Source organism: Fistularia commersonii, chromosome 4, assembly GCF_037954325.1.
Source record: "Fistularia commersonii isolate RoL2024-O1a breed Wild chromosome 4, RoL_Fcom_v1.0, whole genome shotgun sequence".
Classification (NCBI taxonomy): domain Eukaryota; kingdom Metazoa; phylum Chordata; class Actinopteri; order Syngnathiformes; family Fistulariidae; genus Fistularia; species Fistularia commersonii.
The window spans coordinates 19,454,493-19,472,826 of record NC_141287.1 but is presented as its reverse complement, the minus strand read 5'-3'; the positions used below and the strand labels follow the sequence as shown (position 1 = coordinate 19,472,826).

Here is an 18,334-nt window from a genome sequence, read left to right as displayed (position 1 = left end):
TACTTTGAGAGCTAAAAGATGTTTTCTTGAAAAAAAAAAAACAGGTTTATTTTTTTTCTCATCCGCACAACCACCACTTAGAAAACCGAACAAATGGCACCTGTGTATTTCACATAAACCACAAATGAATGTTCAACAATTCTGGGAGTCAGGAAGAGTCATGTTTTCATTTATGGCAGGCTTGTTCAATAGTCTGACAGATTATGCAATTTTTAGATATTTTGTATAGCCTCGTGTGCCATCTCTTAAAAATAGGCAAATACCTGACTGAACAGATACACTGAGATACAGCAGTGAATAAAAACAGTGGCTGACCTATGAATGGGGAAATCTTTGATTTCAAGTACAAATTCAGAAGGATGTGCATTATGACAAGAAAAAAAAAAAATTGCATTGTTTTGTACTCCTCTATAGGGCATGTTTAACAAAAACAAGTCCAGCCAGATAATTTACTCTTTCACATTGCACATTGCTGTTTTTAAAATTGTTTACTTCTTTAGTATCGCAGGCAGACAAGGCTCTTTAACATCTAACATGATCGTTGACGTGAAAAGTATGTGAAAATCCATAAACTACTTAAGCAACGCGGCCCGTTGTTTATCGAAGAATCTTCTCATGTTGTGACCGGCTCGTCCAATTTCTGAATCATCCTCGTTGAATTTTTCACAGTTATCAAATACCAGGTTCACATCGAGGATGAAACTCTCCCAATTTAAGTACCTGCAAACAATAAGACATTTTATATTTTGATCAGTTTGACACATCCAATTGAAATATAAGAAGTAGCAGCATTACAAAAAAAAAAAAAAAAATCACATACTGGTTGCTAAAGAGCTTCTCCCTGATAGTGGAGAAATCCATAGGCTTCTTGATGACCTTCCTGTAACCGGGGACGGCTCTGAGGTTGACTGGAGAGAGGAAGGGCCAGGCATCCTTGTGGGCCTCCAACTCCCCCAGCAGTCTGAGGAGCAAAATGGGCAGCAAATATGCTAAAAATATGGTTTGTGCAGTCGGTGCTTCTGACAAACCGTATGTGTACAGTTTCTGAGACTGAAAAACAAAATAACTTCCAGACCCCCTCCAACCAATTTAGCGTCTGTTATTATGAAGATATGGTTTACTAAAAACTTCTGGAAAATCATGTCTTTTTTGACCAGTTTGAAAACATGTAATACTTCAGTAACATCCTTTCACACACCACATTTTACCTAGGAAAATTAAGCTCAATTTTAAAATTAAGAAAAGCTCACAAATTATCTTCAAGAAATCGGTTGAAATATTCCAGATAAACATAAGTCACCTAAAAACGACCAAGAAAAAAACACATAGATGAACCTTTTTCCAAAGACAAAAATGTGCCGGCACGGTAAACGTTTACGATTCTTGGCAGCTGGTGCTGTGTACCCACCGACACATGGCCAGTTCGTTCGTCTTGTCGTCTCGGCCTGTTGTGACTTTTTTCACACAGGCTACGGTGGCGTCATGCTTGGTCTGAGTGCTGCTCGGGCTCTCGTCTCCCTTCCTCTTTTTTAAATCCTTGGTAAGTTTTGTCGGCGCAACGCGGCTGACAGGCTCCTCTTTGATTAGCTCTCCTTCCAGAGATGGTTTACAATTTCGTTTTAACTCACTACCTTTCTTCCCCCCTCCAGCTGTTCGACAGTGTTGCCTCCAGCTCTGAGGGGACTGACCACGTTCCTGAAATGACAGGCCACAGAAAAAGGCAACTATAGAGACAGACAAAACTGGTCGAATTAAAGGAGGCTTGATACCATGGCTTGAAAGTAGCAGTTAACTACTACATGAATCTGAAAATATTCTAACTCGTGTGAGATGACAGAGAGAAATCAAGTGACTCTTGCCCCTTTCATGATGGACTTTTCCCAGGCGATGAATTTCTGCAGGTGCTGAATGCAAAGTGACAGCTGAGCTGAGCTGCGGACTGAACAAAGAGCTTTACGCCACAACCTCATCCCAGAAGCCTCGTCCTCCTCACTGCTATAACATCACACAAAATGAGGCTGCAATATAATTGTAGCATTTACAGAACGGGTAGAACCTAATAACAGCTATCACAGAGATAAGTATAGAGGGAAAAGTCTACTGAGGCTTGCAAGGCAAGACCTGATGGGGTACCTTCGCTCAATGTTCTTCTCCAGCTCAGCAAGTCTGGTGACAGCGATATCAAGGGGATTGTTCGGATGTCGAATCAACACTCCAGAATGCTCCTCCAGCCTGTCTTTTCTCTTGCCATCTGAAGCCAAGGGGGAGCAGGACTTGTGCTCATGATAAATCAGATCCTCACTCTCTGACTGGGGCTTTGGATGCATCCAACTCTGACAGAGGTATAAGTACAATGCATGATATTAATTTAAACAAAATCTGCAAGCCTACATCAGCATTAAGAGATGTTGGAAACTTCAAAAAAAAAAGGTCTGTGGCTGAGACTGAAGCCAACATTTGTTTTGGGGAGGTGAAAGTATAATCCCAGAACTATTTAAAGGCTGCACAATGTCTTGCTTTTTTCAGGAAACGTGTGCAAGAAAGTTGTACATGCCTTGACCTGCAGGCTGGCAGAAATAACTTTCCTCTCAAGCTCTTCAACCTGCTGCAGCAAACTTATATCCACTACCATGGCCTGTTCCTCAACACACCAGCTCCTAATCATCTCCTCAGTCACCTCCAGCTTCTTCAATTCTGCCATAACGATCACTGTCCACACATATACATGCAAAAAGTAGGCAATGTTAGAACCCAGGAATGTTAAAGGTAGTATTATATCCAGTAATGTTAAGAAAACTTATGTCTAAGTGTGGCTTTTAGGACAGGATTCATATGGAGCCGAGTCAACACGCACTTACCGTCTTTCTTACTAGCACAGAACTGGGTCATATACTCCATGTGTTTTTGGATCTGCTTCTGCAAAGCCTTTTCTCTGATGCCTCTGCGATGGAGGGCCCTGAGCAGACTCTGTAGCTCCTCTATGTCCGAAACTGTCCACCAACCATGAAGCATTTCTGCCAAAGCAAACGTGCACAGATCTTATTAACTATCACAACACATAAGTTTACCAGTTGATGAAAACTGTATAATTATATGACAATATTGTGTGTACCAGTGACGTCTCTTCTTCATATTTGAACGGTACATGTCAATTTTTTTTTCGCAATTTTGGAAAAAAAAAAAGATGAAGCTACGTGGAAAATAACTTTATAGTACAAATCACTGAATAAATATAACCATTTCATTTATTTTTTTCATTTTGCATTTTTTTCTTTCCGTGATGACAGGTGAGGCCTCGCCTGCCTCTACTGTACTATTCTTGCACATTTCACAATTGAAACCTGGCAGTGTACCAGTCTTACCCTCAGGGATGGGCTGAGGACAAGGGTAGTCTTGAGTCTTAGCCAGCACCCCGACAGGAACGGAGGAAGGACCGTCACCCAGGGGCTCACACTTCCCGACAGGGTTCGTATGGATCACCTCAGAGACCCCATTCCCATTGTCTTCTGCATGCTGGGAGGCACGAACAAGCATAGGTGCCAGAGATGTGACCGGGCCGGGCAAATCAGAATTCGTTTTAGTACTGGACCCAGCGCACATTGTCCGTCCCCTTTGGTGAATGCCAGGCAGTAACGGCTGAGAGGAAAAACACATATCAGTTAGAACGAGTCGTCATTTAATTTATTACATAATTAATTCATTCAAAAAAGGGCTGCAGGGGCGCTGGAGCCAATCGCTGCCACCACTGGGCAGGAGGTGTGTTGTAGCCACTCTTTTATTTACCCCAATAGATTATGACAGTCTTCACTTAATCTTATTGCATCTTTTGGAAAACCAAGAAACCTAGGAAAAACCCCATGCCGGCAGAGGGAGAACATGCAATCGTCACACGAAAAGGCTTTAGTCAGAATTAAACCAGGAAACTGTAAAGCTGCTGGACTAACCATAATGTATGGTATGTGTAAATAAAAGGAATATTATAAAAAGTTGCACATGCTTTTTTCACTGGAAGGATTATATATCCATGCTTTTCACATCCAAGACTGGTGGTGTTATTAAAATCGCAACGTGACAAACAATGCTGTGGCTGAGACGTAGACAGCAGCATTATTATCCACCAACCTGAAGGACAGATGATTGTGTTTTATTGATCCCAACAGAGCTGCTGTAGCTGGTTGAAGATAAGGGATTAGGGGAAAGGGAAGGGTGAGATTTGTTGTTGATAGTCTGTGGAGGAGACAAAGAGGCTGGAGGGTTGGAGCCAGAGGTTACAGAGTACTCATCACATGGAGAGCGAGGCAGGATGCTAAACCAACAGTCATTCTTTTCTGTCAATATCTTGCAGAGCTGGTCATCATGAAGGATAGCTTGAGGGATCCAGGTCACCAAGGGACTTCTTTTAGGGAGATACATGTTGAGCTCAGACTGTAGTGAAGTACCTTCCTTGTCTATCAGTTGAGTGATGTCCATCTGAGAAGTGGCGTGTGTGGAGTAGCAAGCAGAACGGTTGTTCTGAATTTTCTTTGATTTGACATCAGAGTCCTGGGACGCTTTGGAAATGTCAGTGAGTTCAGAGAAGAAGACGGGTTTCTGAGTTAAGAGATTGAGATTGTCTTTGGTTTGGTGGTTTTCAGATAAATATGGAACTTGGTCTTGACTCTTAGTTGAGCTGGAAACCACTGCTCTTCTCATGTCCTCGAGTAGCTCCTCCTTTACCTTCAGTACTTGAGTCTTAACTTCTATCTTCTCCATCTCCTCATAACCTGAGTTAAACATAGACATTTAACTGGGCGAAGAAAAAAAAAAAAAAGGCGGAATACAATTTAAATTTCGTCTCGCACCTTCATTACTCTCCATGCCTTCGACGAAGATGCCCCCGCACTGTGGAAGGACCCAGTAACATCTTTTGTATCGGTCCTGTCCGATCACCATGGAGCGCAAAGAGTAAGAGGAGTCAAAGATCTTCTGGCTGATTTGACACTGTTGCTTAAGGAACAAAAGAACAGCCAGGTGAACTCCAATGCACAAATTACAAAAATGAAATATATATATACCACAACACTTTTCAGCTTCTTTTTTAGGCTCAGGTTAAAAGACATGAAATATTTTGAATGAAATTCCGCTTAAGTCTCTGTCCTCCCCTTATTTGATATTACTGCTACATCTGAAACTATTGGTAATATTAACTAAAATGATCCTTTGAGCCAAAATCAGTGTCCGTTCAAATCAATCTACAGAATTAAAAGCATATACAAATTTGTATACTCACAGTATTGTATGGATTCCACAAAGTTTAATTGTACTGTATTGCAGGCCCTTATTAGCTGATATTATTCCGCACAATGTGGTTTCATATTATAAAGTGCCTCTGTATAGTGTATAGTCTCTGTTAAGTTAAATAATAAGTAACAATCTTTTATTGTCTGGGACCCTGGCTAAAATTTCAGTTTTCATATTCAATCAAATACAAAATGGGATTTCTACAACCCCTAAAATATGACAAGAATCAGATATGGGCACCATTTACGCAATCACAAGCGCATGGTCCAAGAACTATGGCACATTACTCTGAGATATGATCAATCAATTTTCGATTTAACTTATGATAATAAACAATACGGGTTTGAAATCTGGTACAAAAAATAAGGTGGTTACATGTCATTGTCTAATTAAATTGTTTATTTATGCAATGAATCATGAATGTTAGGAGTGTAATATGATTAAAACCAATTAAAGTGATCCAATTGTCTTTAAGTACTCCGAGCACCTGTATTCTGGAGGATTGCATTTAGAATGATGGACTTGCCAAGTAAGAGAGAAGGTTTTCTGATTCGGAAATAGGTTCTGGTTTTGCATCTCTGACAGAAGTGTGATTGAGGCTTGAAGCCAAAATATGTTAGGTTTTTTTTTTAATATTCTGTATGACCATGCCAAGTTAGAAAAACAATTTAGCTTGTGAAATAACATATTTCAGATGTGAAAGGCAATTTCTGTATTCAAGTTTACAGTATTACTACCGTATATTGTTTTCGGTTTTGCTGCTTGAAGGAATTTAGTGTATGGAGAGTCTAAAATGATTGAAAGCATCCCCTCTTATTTTCAACTGGAATTGTTGAATATAACAGTAATCTTCAGCGAGTATAATAGCAGAGAACAACCCCAAGTGAAGTCATTTTTAAAAATATAAACCTTGCTACATTTATCAAGATATACACAATTATCATTGATAGTATGATACATGTGTTTTGTTTATCTTCAAGTTGTTGTGCATACTTGCATTTGTGGCCAAATTGTAATTACAGCAGTGGAAAAGTTCAACCTTCTGTGGATTTATATTTCTAAACAAGGCAGAATATTTCCTAGAGTGAGAATGATTTTTAATGCAACCATTTTTATATTATAAACTGCATAGTTGATTGCGATGAGAAACCTTATATTAAAATCAGAGGGTTGTGGCATAGATCCCTAATCACCATAAATATCAAGGTAGTTAAATCATTTTCAATCCCAAAGCCGAATTATCATTCTGCAAAAAGGTACCTTATCCCATCTTTGGTTCCCCTCGTAATTAACATGAACTCCCTCACCTTGTATGTTTTCTCAATTTGTTTTTCCAGCTCCTCCACGCTGGCTAAGTTTACACCATTGTCCTGGATGAAAAGATCTGTGAGTGAAACCATTGGACCAACTGACATTTACAGCAAATAACACCGCTGTCACTGACCTCCTCTTCGCATGTATTGGCTTTCCTGGCTTTCTTCACCCCTGAGTCTTCCTCCTCCTCCTCATCATCATCACCACCTTGGTCATCACTCTCATCATCCTCATCCTCTTCATCTTCGCTGTCTCCTTCGTTTTTCTTGCATTTGTTTCTAGGATGAGGACTGACAGTAGCGTGGCTGTCCTCTCCTGCAACGCTGTTGTCTATCTTCCCTGTCTTTTTTGCATGGATGCTCCTCAGTCTTTGATGATACCGATGCACAAAGGAAACTTAAAAATCAGCTTTTTGACAGCAAAGCAGCTCTTCAGGTTAGTTAGGAAAAGAAATATTTCATATTCATGGTCACAGTTTTCAAAGTATATCATATACTCACTTTCGAAGTTTTCCTTCGATGACCCATTTATCTTTCCTAAGGTTTGTCATGCAGTCGATGTTTTTGTCGATCTCACTGCAAGGTATAAGACAATACTGAGGCTGATGTATTTTTATGCCCTTTTTGTTTAATAAAAAGCTCATGAGGCAGATTAAAGATTGATGACACGGTTTGATGCAACAATGTGAAAACTGTCCATCAGACCCTCATATTCCTTTTGTCATTCCATTAAAATTCAAGCTGCAGGAATCAAAGTAACTACTATGGCTTCACTGTCAGCTACACAGAGCAATTTACCAACTTCAAACACATCAAGAATACTTTCGCTTTTGTCATGCTCACAAACGAAGAACAACCTTCTTCGAGAAATATATCACAGTTTTAAAATGTTTTTGTAATTATTAAAGGTCACAATAACAATGCATGACATTATTGCCTTCAAACAAATGTAGACACATCAAAATTTGTCAAAAAAAAATTTGTTTGTTTCTGGTATAATGTTTTTAAAATGGCAGCTCCCCACTGTTTGTTAGAGCTTAAGAACCCCCATGGATGAGAAGTGAAACATTTTAAAGGCGAGAAGCTATTGCACAATTGTCAAGATAAGTCTTGACAACAGCCTAGATGACCGATAACATTCACCGATGAATCATAATTTGTCATCACCTATTCATCGATTGCAGAAAATATGACAGTCAGTTGGAGTCTGTATCTTTACCTGGCCACAGCCTTGTTGCAGCAGAGCTCATTAACCAGGAACGCCAGCATCGAGGCCTTTTGAGACGGCGTGTGAGCCTGAAAAGCCTTCGTCCTGAGACTTACAGCGAGAGCCGCCATCTCTGTCTGCTCACAGTGACCGTCCATGTAGATTTGCAGGATCTCAGACACGTTGTCTCGGTTTATGCCGACATTATTCAGGTGGTCCCCCAAGGCGGTCTTACACTGGTGGAAATAGTATGAAAGATTTTCAAAAATAAATGCTTACCCTTGAACGAGTTAATAAACATCCTATGTGCCTTGTTACAGGCTCTAAGGCAAAATCGTTTTTTTTCCAACGGGTAAATGCTGAAATGCCTCCAGAGATGTCTCGGTAGTCTTCCATGAAGATGTTCGGTAGTCCTACTATTACAATGAAATTTGTTTAAAGTTTTGGGGTATGTCATCGCATAGTTTATTACTGTCACTGTCAAAGTACCAAAGTAACCCCCGTGATACAAACACAGTAGCCTGAGGCAGCTTTTACAGAAACAAGATCACCTAAGGGCTTGATTATACTCTGCAGAATAGAAAATCTACCTAGGGGGGATACATTTCATTAACGCATGGGCTTCCAATTTGAGGATTTTTGAATCCTCCGAAAGAAAGACAGAGAGATAGGTGTCAGCATGCAGCTGTGAAGATTAAGAGCACTAATAAAACCCAGCATGTTTTCAAAGGCATGCTGGAGACACTAAGGTACGCAAAATTATAAGATAGGATAACCACTACCTTATTGTGTCAAAGTTAAAATCTTTTATTCAATGAAAACAAATAATGACAGCAAACATTTCCTCTGTTCAATGAATGCAAGAAATATAAGCGCTAGAGTGGGCGCATTGCAGTTTTTGTTGCCTTTGCAGATGTCTTGTTTTTGCATTTTCACATTTTTTGCTTTTATCAGAAAGTAAAAGTAAAAAATATGAGCAGAAATGGTAAGAAAGAAAGAAACCAATTGAAAAGGTACCTAAAAGACCCTAACAAAAAGTACCCAGCCACATTTGAACAGATATATATTGTCACTCCTAGTCCTTCACCGATTCCACAAGGGGGCACACCTTCTGGCAAGATCTATTTATACAATTCTTGTCCCAGAATCAGCTATGGTTTGATCACGGCAGCAGTCAGAAGCTTCATGTATTGTTGCGTCTTCAATCTATGCATGAGCATTCATGTTGAATTTATTATTTGTTTGTTAGAAAAGCAGTTTGAAAGTCATACTCTGTTGCCATGATAGACATACCTTGCAGCCAGGCGGTCTTCCAGGGTCACACACAGCGATAGAGATCAAGCTCACAAGCAGATCTTGCACTTTTCCCAATCCGGCACCAATGTTGAGCAACCCCTCTTGAAGGTCACTCAGGCTGAGAGTATTTGTGTGGCTGTCCAGACAAAGGACCTTTCCAAAGATGCGCAGAAACTGTAATACCATCAGGCAGTCAGAGAAGGCGCTTCCGGTTATGACCAGGCCCGGTATACAAGACAGCTGTGGAAGTGGCTGGAAACAAAAGGAAAAAACACAATGTTATTGTTGTGCTATGTTATGTTATTAGTTGTCAGACAAAGCAGCTATTAAGATAATAATCAAATCAAAATGGTAAAAAGATTGATTTCTAAAAAACGAACTTTTTTTTTGCCACACCTGATGCAACGTACTTCTGCAAAGAAAGTCATATAACAGCAACAAACTCCGCATCATGGGAATACCTGATGATCAGCCAAACACATGTCCTCATTGGGTTTCTTCAGCTCTTTTGCCTTTTCAATTTCCAACCTTCGGAGCTCCTGTTTTCTTTCCTTGTTCAACTGCTTTTGATCCTTCTTCTCTTTCTTCAAGCGCTCTTTCTCCTGGTCAGAGTACACACAAAGCCACATTTTATCATCAAGATGGATGACGACATTGTTTAAAACTGCAGCATGGAAGCAATGTCATTTACCATAAGACACAATATTGTTTTGTGGTAAACCTCAGCACAAACACTGCTGATTAAGATTTATGCCCGCGTACTGCCAATAACACAAATTTATGTGATTTTACATAATTGCATATTACTAAAAGATGAAACTCCAGTAGTAACTCACCTCTGCTTTCTTACGGGCCTGCACAGCCTTCATTAGTATTAAGTGCTGCCTGCGTCTTTCTCTCTCCTGGCAGAGCAGAGGTACATAGTTTATATGTGCTTCTCTTTTTTTTTATTCATTTATTTTCTTAAATTGATGTAACGCAGCATCAATCCAACAACATGCATTACAGAAAATGAAATACAGAGCACTATGTTAACACTAATGTCTATATTTTAACGAACGTCTAAGTGCAAAGATGATAGTCCAACCAAACAGGAAACAAGAATATGCAAAATGAGGGTAGTGAGTAAAACACATACACAAAGGTTGAGTACAGTGAAAGAAACAACCAGGAGTAGATTCTTGCATATTGACAAGCGGCAAGTTCAAAAATCGTGGTACTGATCATTTAACTATTAGAAACAGCAACAAGCATGCCACTGGTAATGGAGTTTTATGAAACTATTAAGGACTTACTGGATATTGGGACAGTTTTAATTATTATTTTTTAAACTATTCACTGTGAAAACTACTGACGCGGTGCTATATGTGTTTGCCGCGTTTTGCCAACTAAGAGCTTTTCATTCCTGTTTAATTTCTGCTTTGTCAAGGAATGTGAAATTGTATTTGCCAAATAAAAAATTAGGTCTCTGAAAGAAAAGAGATTCGCGTACTAGATTAGCCATGCATAGCGATGTAGTACAAATGATATATGACACAATCTCTGCGATGGCAACTATCACAACATGGTCATAATATGCTGTTAGAAGTACATGAACAACCCCATACCATATCTAGTCTATGTTTCTCCATCTCCTGGTAGAAAAAGTTGTGAAGATTTTAAGGAATAGAAGAATGACATAAAAGAAGTCAATGCAAATGTTTTGATGTTATAAGTACCAATTAAAAACAGAGAACTTCCAAGAGCCTAAAGCCAAATCTGATGGGATAAGTAAAAACATTAATATTAATATATATCTAAAAAAACAAACAAAAATGAACTGGGCAGAGCCTCAGGATAGAATACGTACCTGGTGCTTCAAAATAAAAGCTTGCATTCTTCTCATCTCCTTCTCCTTTTAAGAATATTACTACTTTAAATAGGTATCACAACACTTAGAGTCACATACTTTCATATTACATCATTTCAAATGCATATAAAATGGCTGATGTTTTCATCTGAATCACCAGGATCCAGTTTCTTATACAAAAGGCAATCGGTAAATGGAAACATCGCTTTCGCAAGCAAACAGTATACTGCAGTGAAATCATATCAAGGTGTAAATGTAAGGGGAAACAAGTCAGGTATATTGGGAACGTTTGCAGAACTCACCGAGGAGAAAAGAAAAAAACTATCTTACAGTGAAACTGGAAGAAACAGAAGTTCAAACAAGTTGGTTCTTCAATATCAAATTCCTTACCTTGTTTCGTTTCTCTGCTTCCACAATTTTAGCATTCGCAGCTGCTTCCTTTTTTTTTCTTTTTGCCTGTTCATGTAAAATAGGTCTTGTACTCAACAAAACAGAGGTATTTGACACATTCATCACAAACACATTAAGCTAATACAACTCACCCATATACTGCATTGCCAACTAAATTGTGATTGGAGTATTTCAAGTACCAATGGTAACAATGGGAAATCCAATGGGATTTTTATATTCAAAGGCATTATTGCAAAGGCATATGAATCACATGTACTTACCAGTTTTAACTGAAAGTAGGACCAAATCATTATCTAGTTCAGCTTTGTTTTTTTTGTTGTTTTGTTTGTTGTTTAATCCTATTAAATGTAGAGAGGGGGTGTTTTAAAATGTTTCAGCGGAAACTTTAGGGACCAACCTCTAGAATCTGCTGCGCACGGAGTTCTTTCTCCATACGATTTTGCTGAATGCGCTTGATCTTCTCCTGGTAAGAGGATGAGGGCAAGATCAAATAATTTAACTGTTAAGTCATGCATGTTATAGAGTGGTGGGGGTAAGTGGGATGAGAGACAAAGAATTGCATTAAGTCTATGTAGATGAGGATGGCGCAGAATTTTTAAGAACAGCAATGTCCTTGTAGAATTTCAACGTAATTCCATGGTGGTGAAAATATTTTCGGAGCACGTAAACTTGTGCTGCATGTTATTGTGCTACGCTATTGTTCATCTACTGAATTTCCGTACTTGTTGTTTAAGAATCTTCATCTGCTCCTTCTTTTTCCTCCTCTCCTCAGCAGCCATTAGCGCTGGAAAACATGAACAAACCAAGCATCAGAATTACCTGCTTATTTCTCTCGACTGTTTAACATGTCTGTACAAGTATGAGGGTTTTGCGTGATTGTTCCAGTTTGTTTAGAGCCACATGAAGTATGCTTGATGTCCTCTTGATTATTCTTATTTAAAATCATATGTGTTTAATTTTTTTTTAATCTTTATGCCAAATTTGCAGACAAAAGGATTAGAACAGTACAACGTTTCTCTCTTGGGGTGTTCTTACTAATACATCTTAAATTCATTCCTGTTTTTTATTTTCCTTTTTTTTTTGCTCAAAGGCTTTTCATCCTTTTTTTTTTTTACATCTTAATCAACCCCTGGCAGATGTAGGCCAATAATTCCAATAAACGTACGATCTTGTGTATGAGAGTGAACACTGCTATTTACCTTGTTGCCTCTTTGCCTCCTTGGCAGCCTGGGCTATGGCCTGCTTCTCAAGTTTGATCATCATTTTGATTTGTGCTGCCTGTCGAGCGATTTCTGCAACCAAATGAAATCTTATTCAAGTAATATGCCATGCCACAATATGATTAGTGAACGTTGTTAAAGCAATAGCTTCCACCTTTACAGACAGCATTAAGCCTCTGTTTTGTGTCAAAAAAGTTTTTAATATATCAGCGTACCTTGAGCTTTCAGTTTACGGAGCAACTTAGCATCTCTTAAGTTTGTTTCACCAGTCTTTAAGGTGTCAGACTTTGTTCCACGGCTGCGTCTCCCATCCATTGCTATAATAATGGCAGCAGTCTCCTCCTCAGTCAACATGACCCATTTTAAACCCTTTGAATTAAGATAGGAGAGAAAATATTCAATCAAAATAGGATTAAAACTAATTGCCCCCTGATCGTTTTCATTTCGGCTTTCACTTTATTAGAAGCTGCTTAAAGCCCTTTTAAACTTCAGAATGTTGTTTTTTTTTCCATTTTCTCAGATACTTTACAGATACAAAAGCAAAACTTGATGAGCAAAACCTGAAAAATTTCTCCAAACTATAAGTTCATTATATTTAGATTCCCTGACTTCTTCCATACTTAGAAAAGTGCACTCCTTATCTTTCATTTGTTACTTGTTCACTTTATAGTTTTCACTTGTTACTTAAGACACTTTATAGTTAATTTGTATTTTTTAGTCTCCCTTTTTCTCAAATTTTTTACTGTTAATACAATTTTCTACTATTATTTATTATTTTTATATTTTCTTGTAACTCTGGGACGACAATTTCCTTCGGGATAAATAAAGTTGCTCTTATCTTATCTTATCTTATCTTAAAAGTCACTTACATTTGTTTGGGAAGTAGACAGACAATAGGAAGAAAACTTGCTTTTCTACTTTTCATTGAATGATTAAATACTATCTTTCCAGAATTGTTGTCAACATCTTTCATTTTAGGAGCCAACATTGTAATTTAAAAATAAAATAAGATGCGATTTGGCACTCTTGGGCAGTGGGAGATACTTCAAATAAAAAACAAAAATAAAAGTCATTACCTCTGTGTCATCTCTAGCTTCATAGAAGTCACCAACTTTAATTTTTGTGCTAAAGCTGAAGTTATCTCGTGAGAGGTCAGTTATCCCATTCCTGAGCAAGTACTGAAGAGAAAGTAACAATGCATATGAATATAGAATAACACAAGAACATCCAAACATATGAACTTGTCAGTAATTCTTCCTGCCTGCGTTTCAATAACTTCTGAATAAAGAGTGAACAAGTACGATAGTTTGTGTTTAGAAAATTGAGTAACAACCTTAATTATATCTGGATATTGACGTAACCTTTTTCCACAAGGGGCAAAGTAGGACACCTCTCCTTGAAGACGACCTGCCACAGTCTTAATGTGTGTTTCCCTCTGCCATCTGGAATTGTTGGACACATAGTGAAGTAGAAACATGATTTTAATATGAAAAGGGTACCTCAGCATCATTGGTAAAAACCAAAACAAAAATAAAACATTTCTTTTTTTCACAGAATATAATGACAAAACGTTTTTTTTCCTGAAAAAACATTCATGTATTTGCATAAACAGCCTGGTCTCAACCACACATTATATATTGTTGACATTCTACCCAATAAAAGCAATATGGGTAACCCTATAAACTCCCTGAAATCCTGTTCAATAAATAGCTTGTTGACTGCTATTCTAAGGGCGCAGGGGCCGCAATCGTCTTTTAGCTTTGGTTTCCTGTGAAACTGCAGATGAAAAACATCCTTCGAAGATAAAACACACCCAGATTTAAAACTACAGAAGCTGTTTGGAGGGAGCTGCTAATGTTGCATCCCTGTGAGGCTGGATGCAATTAACCCCTTGTGTCTGAAGTCATGGGCCTCCAGTCATTTCCTGTGCCCTATAAGCTACTGATAAAGTTTTGGGGTTTTACAAGTCACGAAATGGATGAAAAGATATTTACTGAGCTCAACTCCTGCTCCTACATGTTACACACAAACAAGCAGGATTTACTTTAGCCAGCTGCTCTGGTATGACTGTGAGTTATGCTTACAGTTTCATATGAAAAAATAAAGGCTCGACCGTGCATTCAGAAAAGTTTCCGTCATATTTTCAGAAAAGATTATGGTTGTCTTATTTTTATTGACACCAAATCTGTCAGTGATGACTTAAATTCAATTCTGAAATGGCGGTCTTTTGCTTGTAACAAACACAATTATTTGTAACCCCTTTTTGCTACCAAATGATCTTTCTACATGGGTCACTTTCTGGACCGACATTTTACAGGAGCAGCAAATACTGTCATACCAATCATGCGGTAAGAGTAATAGCAAAACGGTTAAACATTCTCAATGTTGTGTCTCTTTTTAAATGGCGTCCATGAACAGCATCCTACCCCAGCTCTAGAGGGAATTGAAGAATTTTCTCATCGGTCACTCTTCTTCTTTTCCCTGAGACTAGAAAGAGGGGGAAAAAAATTACTTAATACACTTTCAATAAAGTTAAGGGCAATTGTAGAAATTTGTTTAGAGTGGTATTACGACACAGAAAAAGTGCATCTCGTCTAAAAGACTCCATACGAAACGGTCACAGCTTGTGTCCACTAACCTGGTCTCTGCGACCAAATATTACAGGACGTAAAATGATCAGATAAGTATTGCTGATTTCCAACAGTTTCTTTGCAATCAACTCAAGCATATAAAAGGATTCTGCTGTAAAAGTGTTTCAAAAATTGTCCCCTTACTCCAAAGATGTAAAAAGTTGAGCAAGGAAGGAATACTCCCTATATTCCAAGTATTCCAGTTGTGTAAGAAATCAGTGATTCAATCTCGATCAAATACCTAGAAAGTATTAATTATGTGCCTACATTAAAAACAACAGCCGACAAAGATGAACAAAACAGCGACAAAGCATTTCTTTCAAATAGCTAATTCTACTTTGGATAAGTTGGAAATGTACCCATTGTGTTGTCCATGTTTTCATCCAAGAAATGTAAGATTTTTCGCTGATTGAAAGTCCGAGTGAAGTTGGATTTCATGGGAGACAGGATAAATGCTTGGGCAACCAAGGATGATAAATCTATACCAAGCTGACATTGGCCATGACCTCCCCCCAACCAGTGTGGTAGCAAACATGACCCTATTCACATTTTTACAAAATTACTTTTGGTTCAAACTGAGAATTGAAACTGGTGCGCTCAAGCCACACTCAATTTTAGAGGCAACTGATACTTCAAACAATTTTCTACAGTTGATGTAGCAGCGAGATGTGGATGTATTATACATCGTCGAAGCAAAGCTGCAACAGTAGGTGGTTACCTGCGAGGGTTTCAAATGTCATGGATTTAGATGGCATGCTGGGGCTTCTGGATGTCCCTGAATTGGTCACTGCGTTGGCAGGAGGTAGAGTAGCATGCAGAGTCTGCGACTGTTGGTTATTCAGGGAAGAGCTTGCAGAGAGGCTCTGTGAAGACTTGAAAGAAGGCAAAGGTTCTTTGCAATTTGTCAGAGGCGTTGCCTCGACATCCCTTTTCAGCTCTGTTGTGCCGCACTCCTTCATGTCCCCCTCTGAGTCTTCAGTATCAGTCCCAAAATTGCTCTCCGACTCTGCCCAGGATTGAAGAACGATAAAAGACAAAAGCAGAGCTTAATTCTGACCTGAAAATTACACTTCACCAATCTGCGTGAATTCAAGGAGAAACTTCATTTCAAAATTCAAGCGACTATTCACCAATATGTGATATTAATCTGATTTAAAGACACTATTTTATAATCTAACCTGAACGGCTGCTTGTACAATCATCATCCTGATTGTTATCTTCATCTTCTTCTAAAGAGTCATCTGACACCTTGCAGTGTATATTAGATGCTTCCATGCTTCTGTCCAAAAGTTGAATCGGACTGGATGAGCTGACTTTCACGAGGCTCTTTTCTTCGTTGAGAGACATGTCAGTCTTCCCCATCCTATGAAGGAGGCTCATTGGTGGAGATGATTTAAGACCTGGCTCCTTGATACCGGTGCTCAAGTTGACCGGTTTAGAGTTTGGGGGGCCGGGGGCGAGGAAGAGTTTGCGACTTTGTCCGCGGGGCTTTGTGACGAGTGCCAAAGGGGCATCCTGAACTGCACTATGGATGGCTCTATTTTGGTGATGGCTGAAAACAAGACCGGTGTCATTGTTGTGTTGGAAAGACTGCAAATGACTGCTCAGCATATTTGATGTACATCTGGGTGTTATCGGCAAAGAGGAGGAAGTCGACATTTTGTGACTCTTAAACCAGTCTACTTCCTTAGGCTGCAGAGAGAGAGCATGCTTGAAGGCATCCTTGGAGTGGGAGGTCTACATGGAAATGAAAAAGGAAAAAAAGTAGGTAATTACACAAACTGTCACTCACATTGAATCTGTTTGTGCTGTGAATTAAGGAGTTTAAGGTGCAATGAGGCAAACAAACAATGACAAGCAGGCTTTAGCATGGCAACAAGAGGAGACCTATTTTTAAATTGTTTAGCTTTATAAGACATACTCATCTTGTATTCTCAATTTGTTATGGTGTGGCAATTAAAAGCACACATTCAATGGCACTACCACTAATTTCAACCTACTAGTGATAGAATGTGACCATTCCCCCCTGTCTAACAATGGTAAGAGTTTCAATAGCTGCTATTTTCATAATAATATGTACCCCTAAACATTGCTGAGCTGCGTGTATTTTTTTAAACATTACATACATCTATAGTTTTATTCATGTAGTGCATGCATAATAATAAAGACCATGATAATTGAGCTAAAGTAAAAATTGTATATTGTGGACGAAATCCTATCTATTTTTTGTCAAAAAACTGATACATCAAAATACAGCTCGGTCTTGAGGGGAGAAAAAAGAAAGTGATGTAAATAAATAACTCACCCGTCTCACATTGAAATCAGAATTGTTCATGAGAAAGAGGCTTTCATTTCGGGAGGTTTCATCGCTGTTGTTTAGGCGTGAAACAAATTGTGTGTGTTTCGGAGAGGGCATCAAAGGTTTTGGTTTCTGTGGGGAAATCTGAGAGACTAAGGTAGAAGAGGGAGGAGAGGAGGTCTTTGGTGAGGATACAGGTGAGGGCGTTAGACAAACAGATGCAGACCTCGAGAGGGGGCAGAGAGCATGAGGTTTGGGAGGAGTCAGTGCAGATATGTATTTTGTTGTGGATGAACAGGAGAAGTGCTTCGGTGAAGTGGAAGGAAGCGAGCGTTTAGGTGAGGCGGAGAAGGAAATTAAGTTAGGTGACGATATGGAGGGTAAGGGACTGTTTCCTGCTGCCAGTGTGGTGGCGTGGATCACACTAATATGCTGCTTTCCTTCCTCCCCTGCTTTCCTTTGCCTCTGGAGAGACATCGCTGAAGACTGGGACAGGCCAGCAGGATGAGGAGAGGGCTGGAGGCAGTGCAAAGATGTCAGGGAGACACTGTCATCCTGCCGCTGAACACTCTGATTCTCGAAAGCGGTCTTTCGATCCGCGGAGCAAGGCCTCCTCTTCTTCCTCACAGAAGTGCTCTGTGTCAGCAGCTGAGTAGGAGGATAACAGAGACAGCATGTCATGTTAGTTCCTGCCGAGAGAACCTCACAGCGGCAGCTCTACAATGGCAATTTGAATCACACAAAAAAAACCCTGCATCGCTTAAAAACAAAAAGGCATTTTAATGTTCTTTAGTCGATGTCTGTGCATGTGGATGGACGTGCAGTATAA

The 18,334-nt window shown here is 39.2% G+C and overlaps 1 protein-coding gene across 6 annotated transcripts in view; it reads right to left on the bottom strand.

Moving 5' to 3' along the window:
* Positions 1 to 19: 19 nt before the first annotated feature.
* LOC147235049 (bromodomain adjacent to zinc finger domain protein 2B-like) overlaps positions 20 to 18,334 on the bottom strand; it is a 34,735-nt gene continuing 16,420 nt past the window's right edge. Inside the window, exons 7-36 of one of the 6 annotated variants that reach the window (XR_015106071.1) lie at positions 17,512 to 18,153; positions 16,385 to 16,943; positions 15,925 to 16,212; positions 15,003 to 15,063; positions 13,910 to 14,018; positions 13,653 to 13,754; positions 12,792 to 12,945; positions 12,556 to 12,648; positions 12,079 to 12,140; positions 11,754 to 11,819; positions 11,336 to 11,401; positions 10,946 to 10,990; positions 10,704 to 10,730; positions 9,933 to 9,998; positions 9,558 to 9,698; positions 9,094 to 9,348; positions 7,813 to 8,036; positions 7,095 to 7,169; positions 6,725 to 6,962; positions 6,588 to 6,650; positions 4,842 to 4,986; positions 4,123 to 4,763; positions 3,363 to 3,636; positions 2,859 to 3,014; positions 2,555 to 2,709; positions 2,134 to 2,333; positions 1,860 to 1,939; positions 1,409 to 1,695; positions 821 to 961; positions 20 to 720 (exon numbers count right to left, since the gene is read on the bottom strand). Coding sequence is in view for 4 of the 6 variants with exons in the window: in XM_086145847.1 (XP_086001973.1) it covers positions 573 to 720; positions 821 to 961; positions 1,409 to 1,695; positions 1,860 to 1,995; positions 2,134 to 2,333; positions 2,555 to 2,709; positions 2,859 to 3,014; positions 3,363 to 3,636; positions 4,123 to 4,763; positions 4,842 to 4,986; positions 6,588 to 6,650; positions 6,725 to 6,962; positions 7,095 to 7,169; positions 7,813 to 8,036; positions 9,094 to 9,348; positions 9,558 to 9,698; positions 9,933 to 9,998; positions 10,704 to 10,730; positions 10,946 to 10,990; positions 11,336 to 11,401; positions 11,754 to 11,819; positions 12,079 to 12,140; positions 12,556 to 12,648; positions 12,792 to 12,945; positions 13,653 to 13,754; positions 13,910 to 14,018; positions 15,003 to 15,063; positions 15,925 to 16,212; positions 16,385 to 16,943; positions 17,512 to 18,153 (5,619 nt within the window). In the remaining 2 variants the exon portion in view is untranslated. Of the gene's footprint in view, positions 721 to 820; positions 962 to 1,408; positions 1,696 to 1,859; positions 2,019 to 2,133; positions 2,334 to 2,554; positions 2,710 to 2,858; positions 3,015 to 3,362; positions 3,637 to 4,122; positions 4,764 to 4,841; positions 4,987 to 6,587; positions 6,651 to 6,724; positions 6,963 to 7,094; positions 7,170 to 7,812; positions 8,037 to 9,093; positions 9,349 to 9,557; positions 9,699 to 9,932; positions 9,999 to 10,703; positions 10,731 to 10,945; positions 10,991 to 11,335; positions 11,402 to 11,753; positions 11,820 to 12,078; positions 12,141 to 12,555; positions 12,649 to 12,791; positions 12,946 to 13,652; positions 13,755 to 13,909; positions 14,019 to 15,002; positions 15,064 to 15,924; positions 16,213 to 16,384; positions 16,944 to 17,511; positions 18,154 to 18,334 lie in introns of those variants that run through there. The other 5 variants (XM_086145847.1, XM_086145849.1, XM_086145848.1 and 2 more) reach the window with 5 other exon arrangements.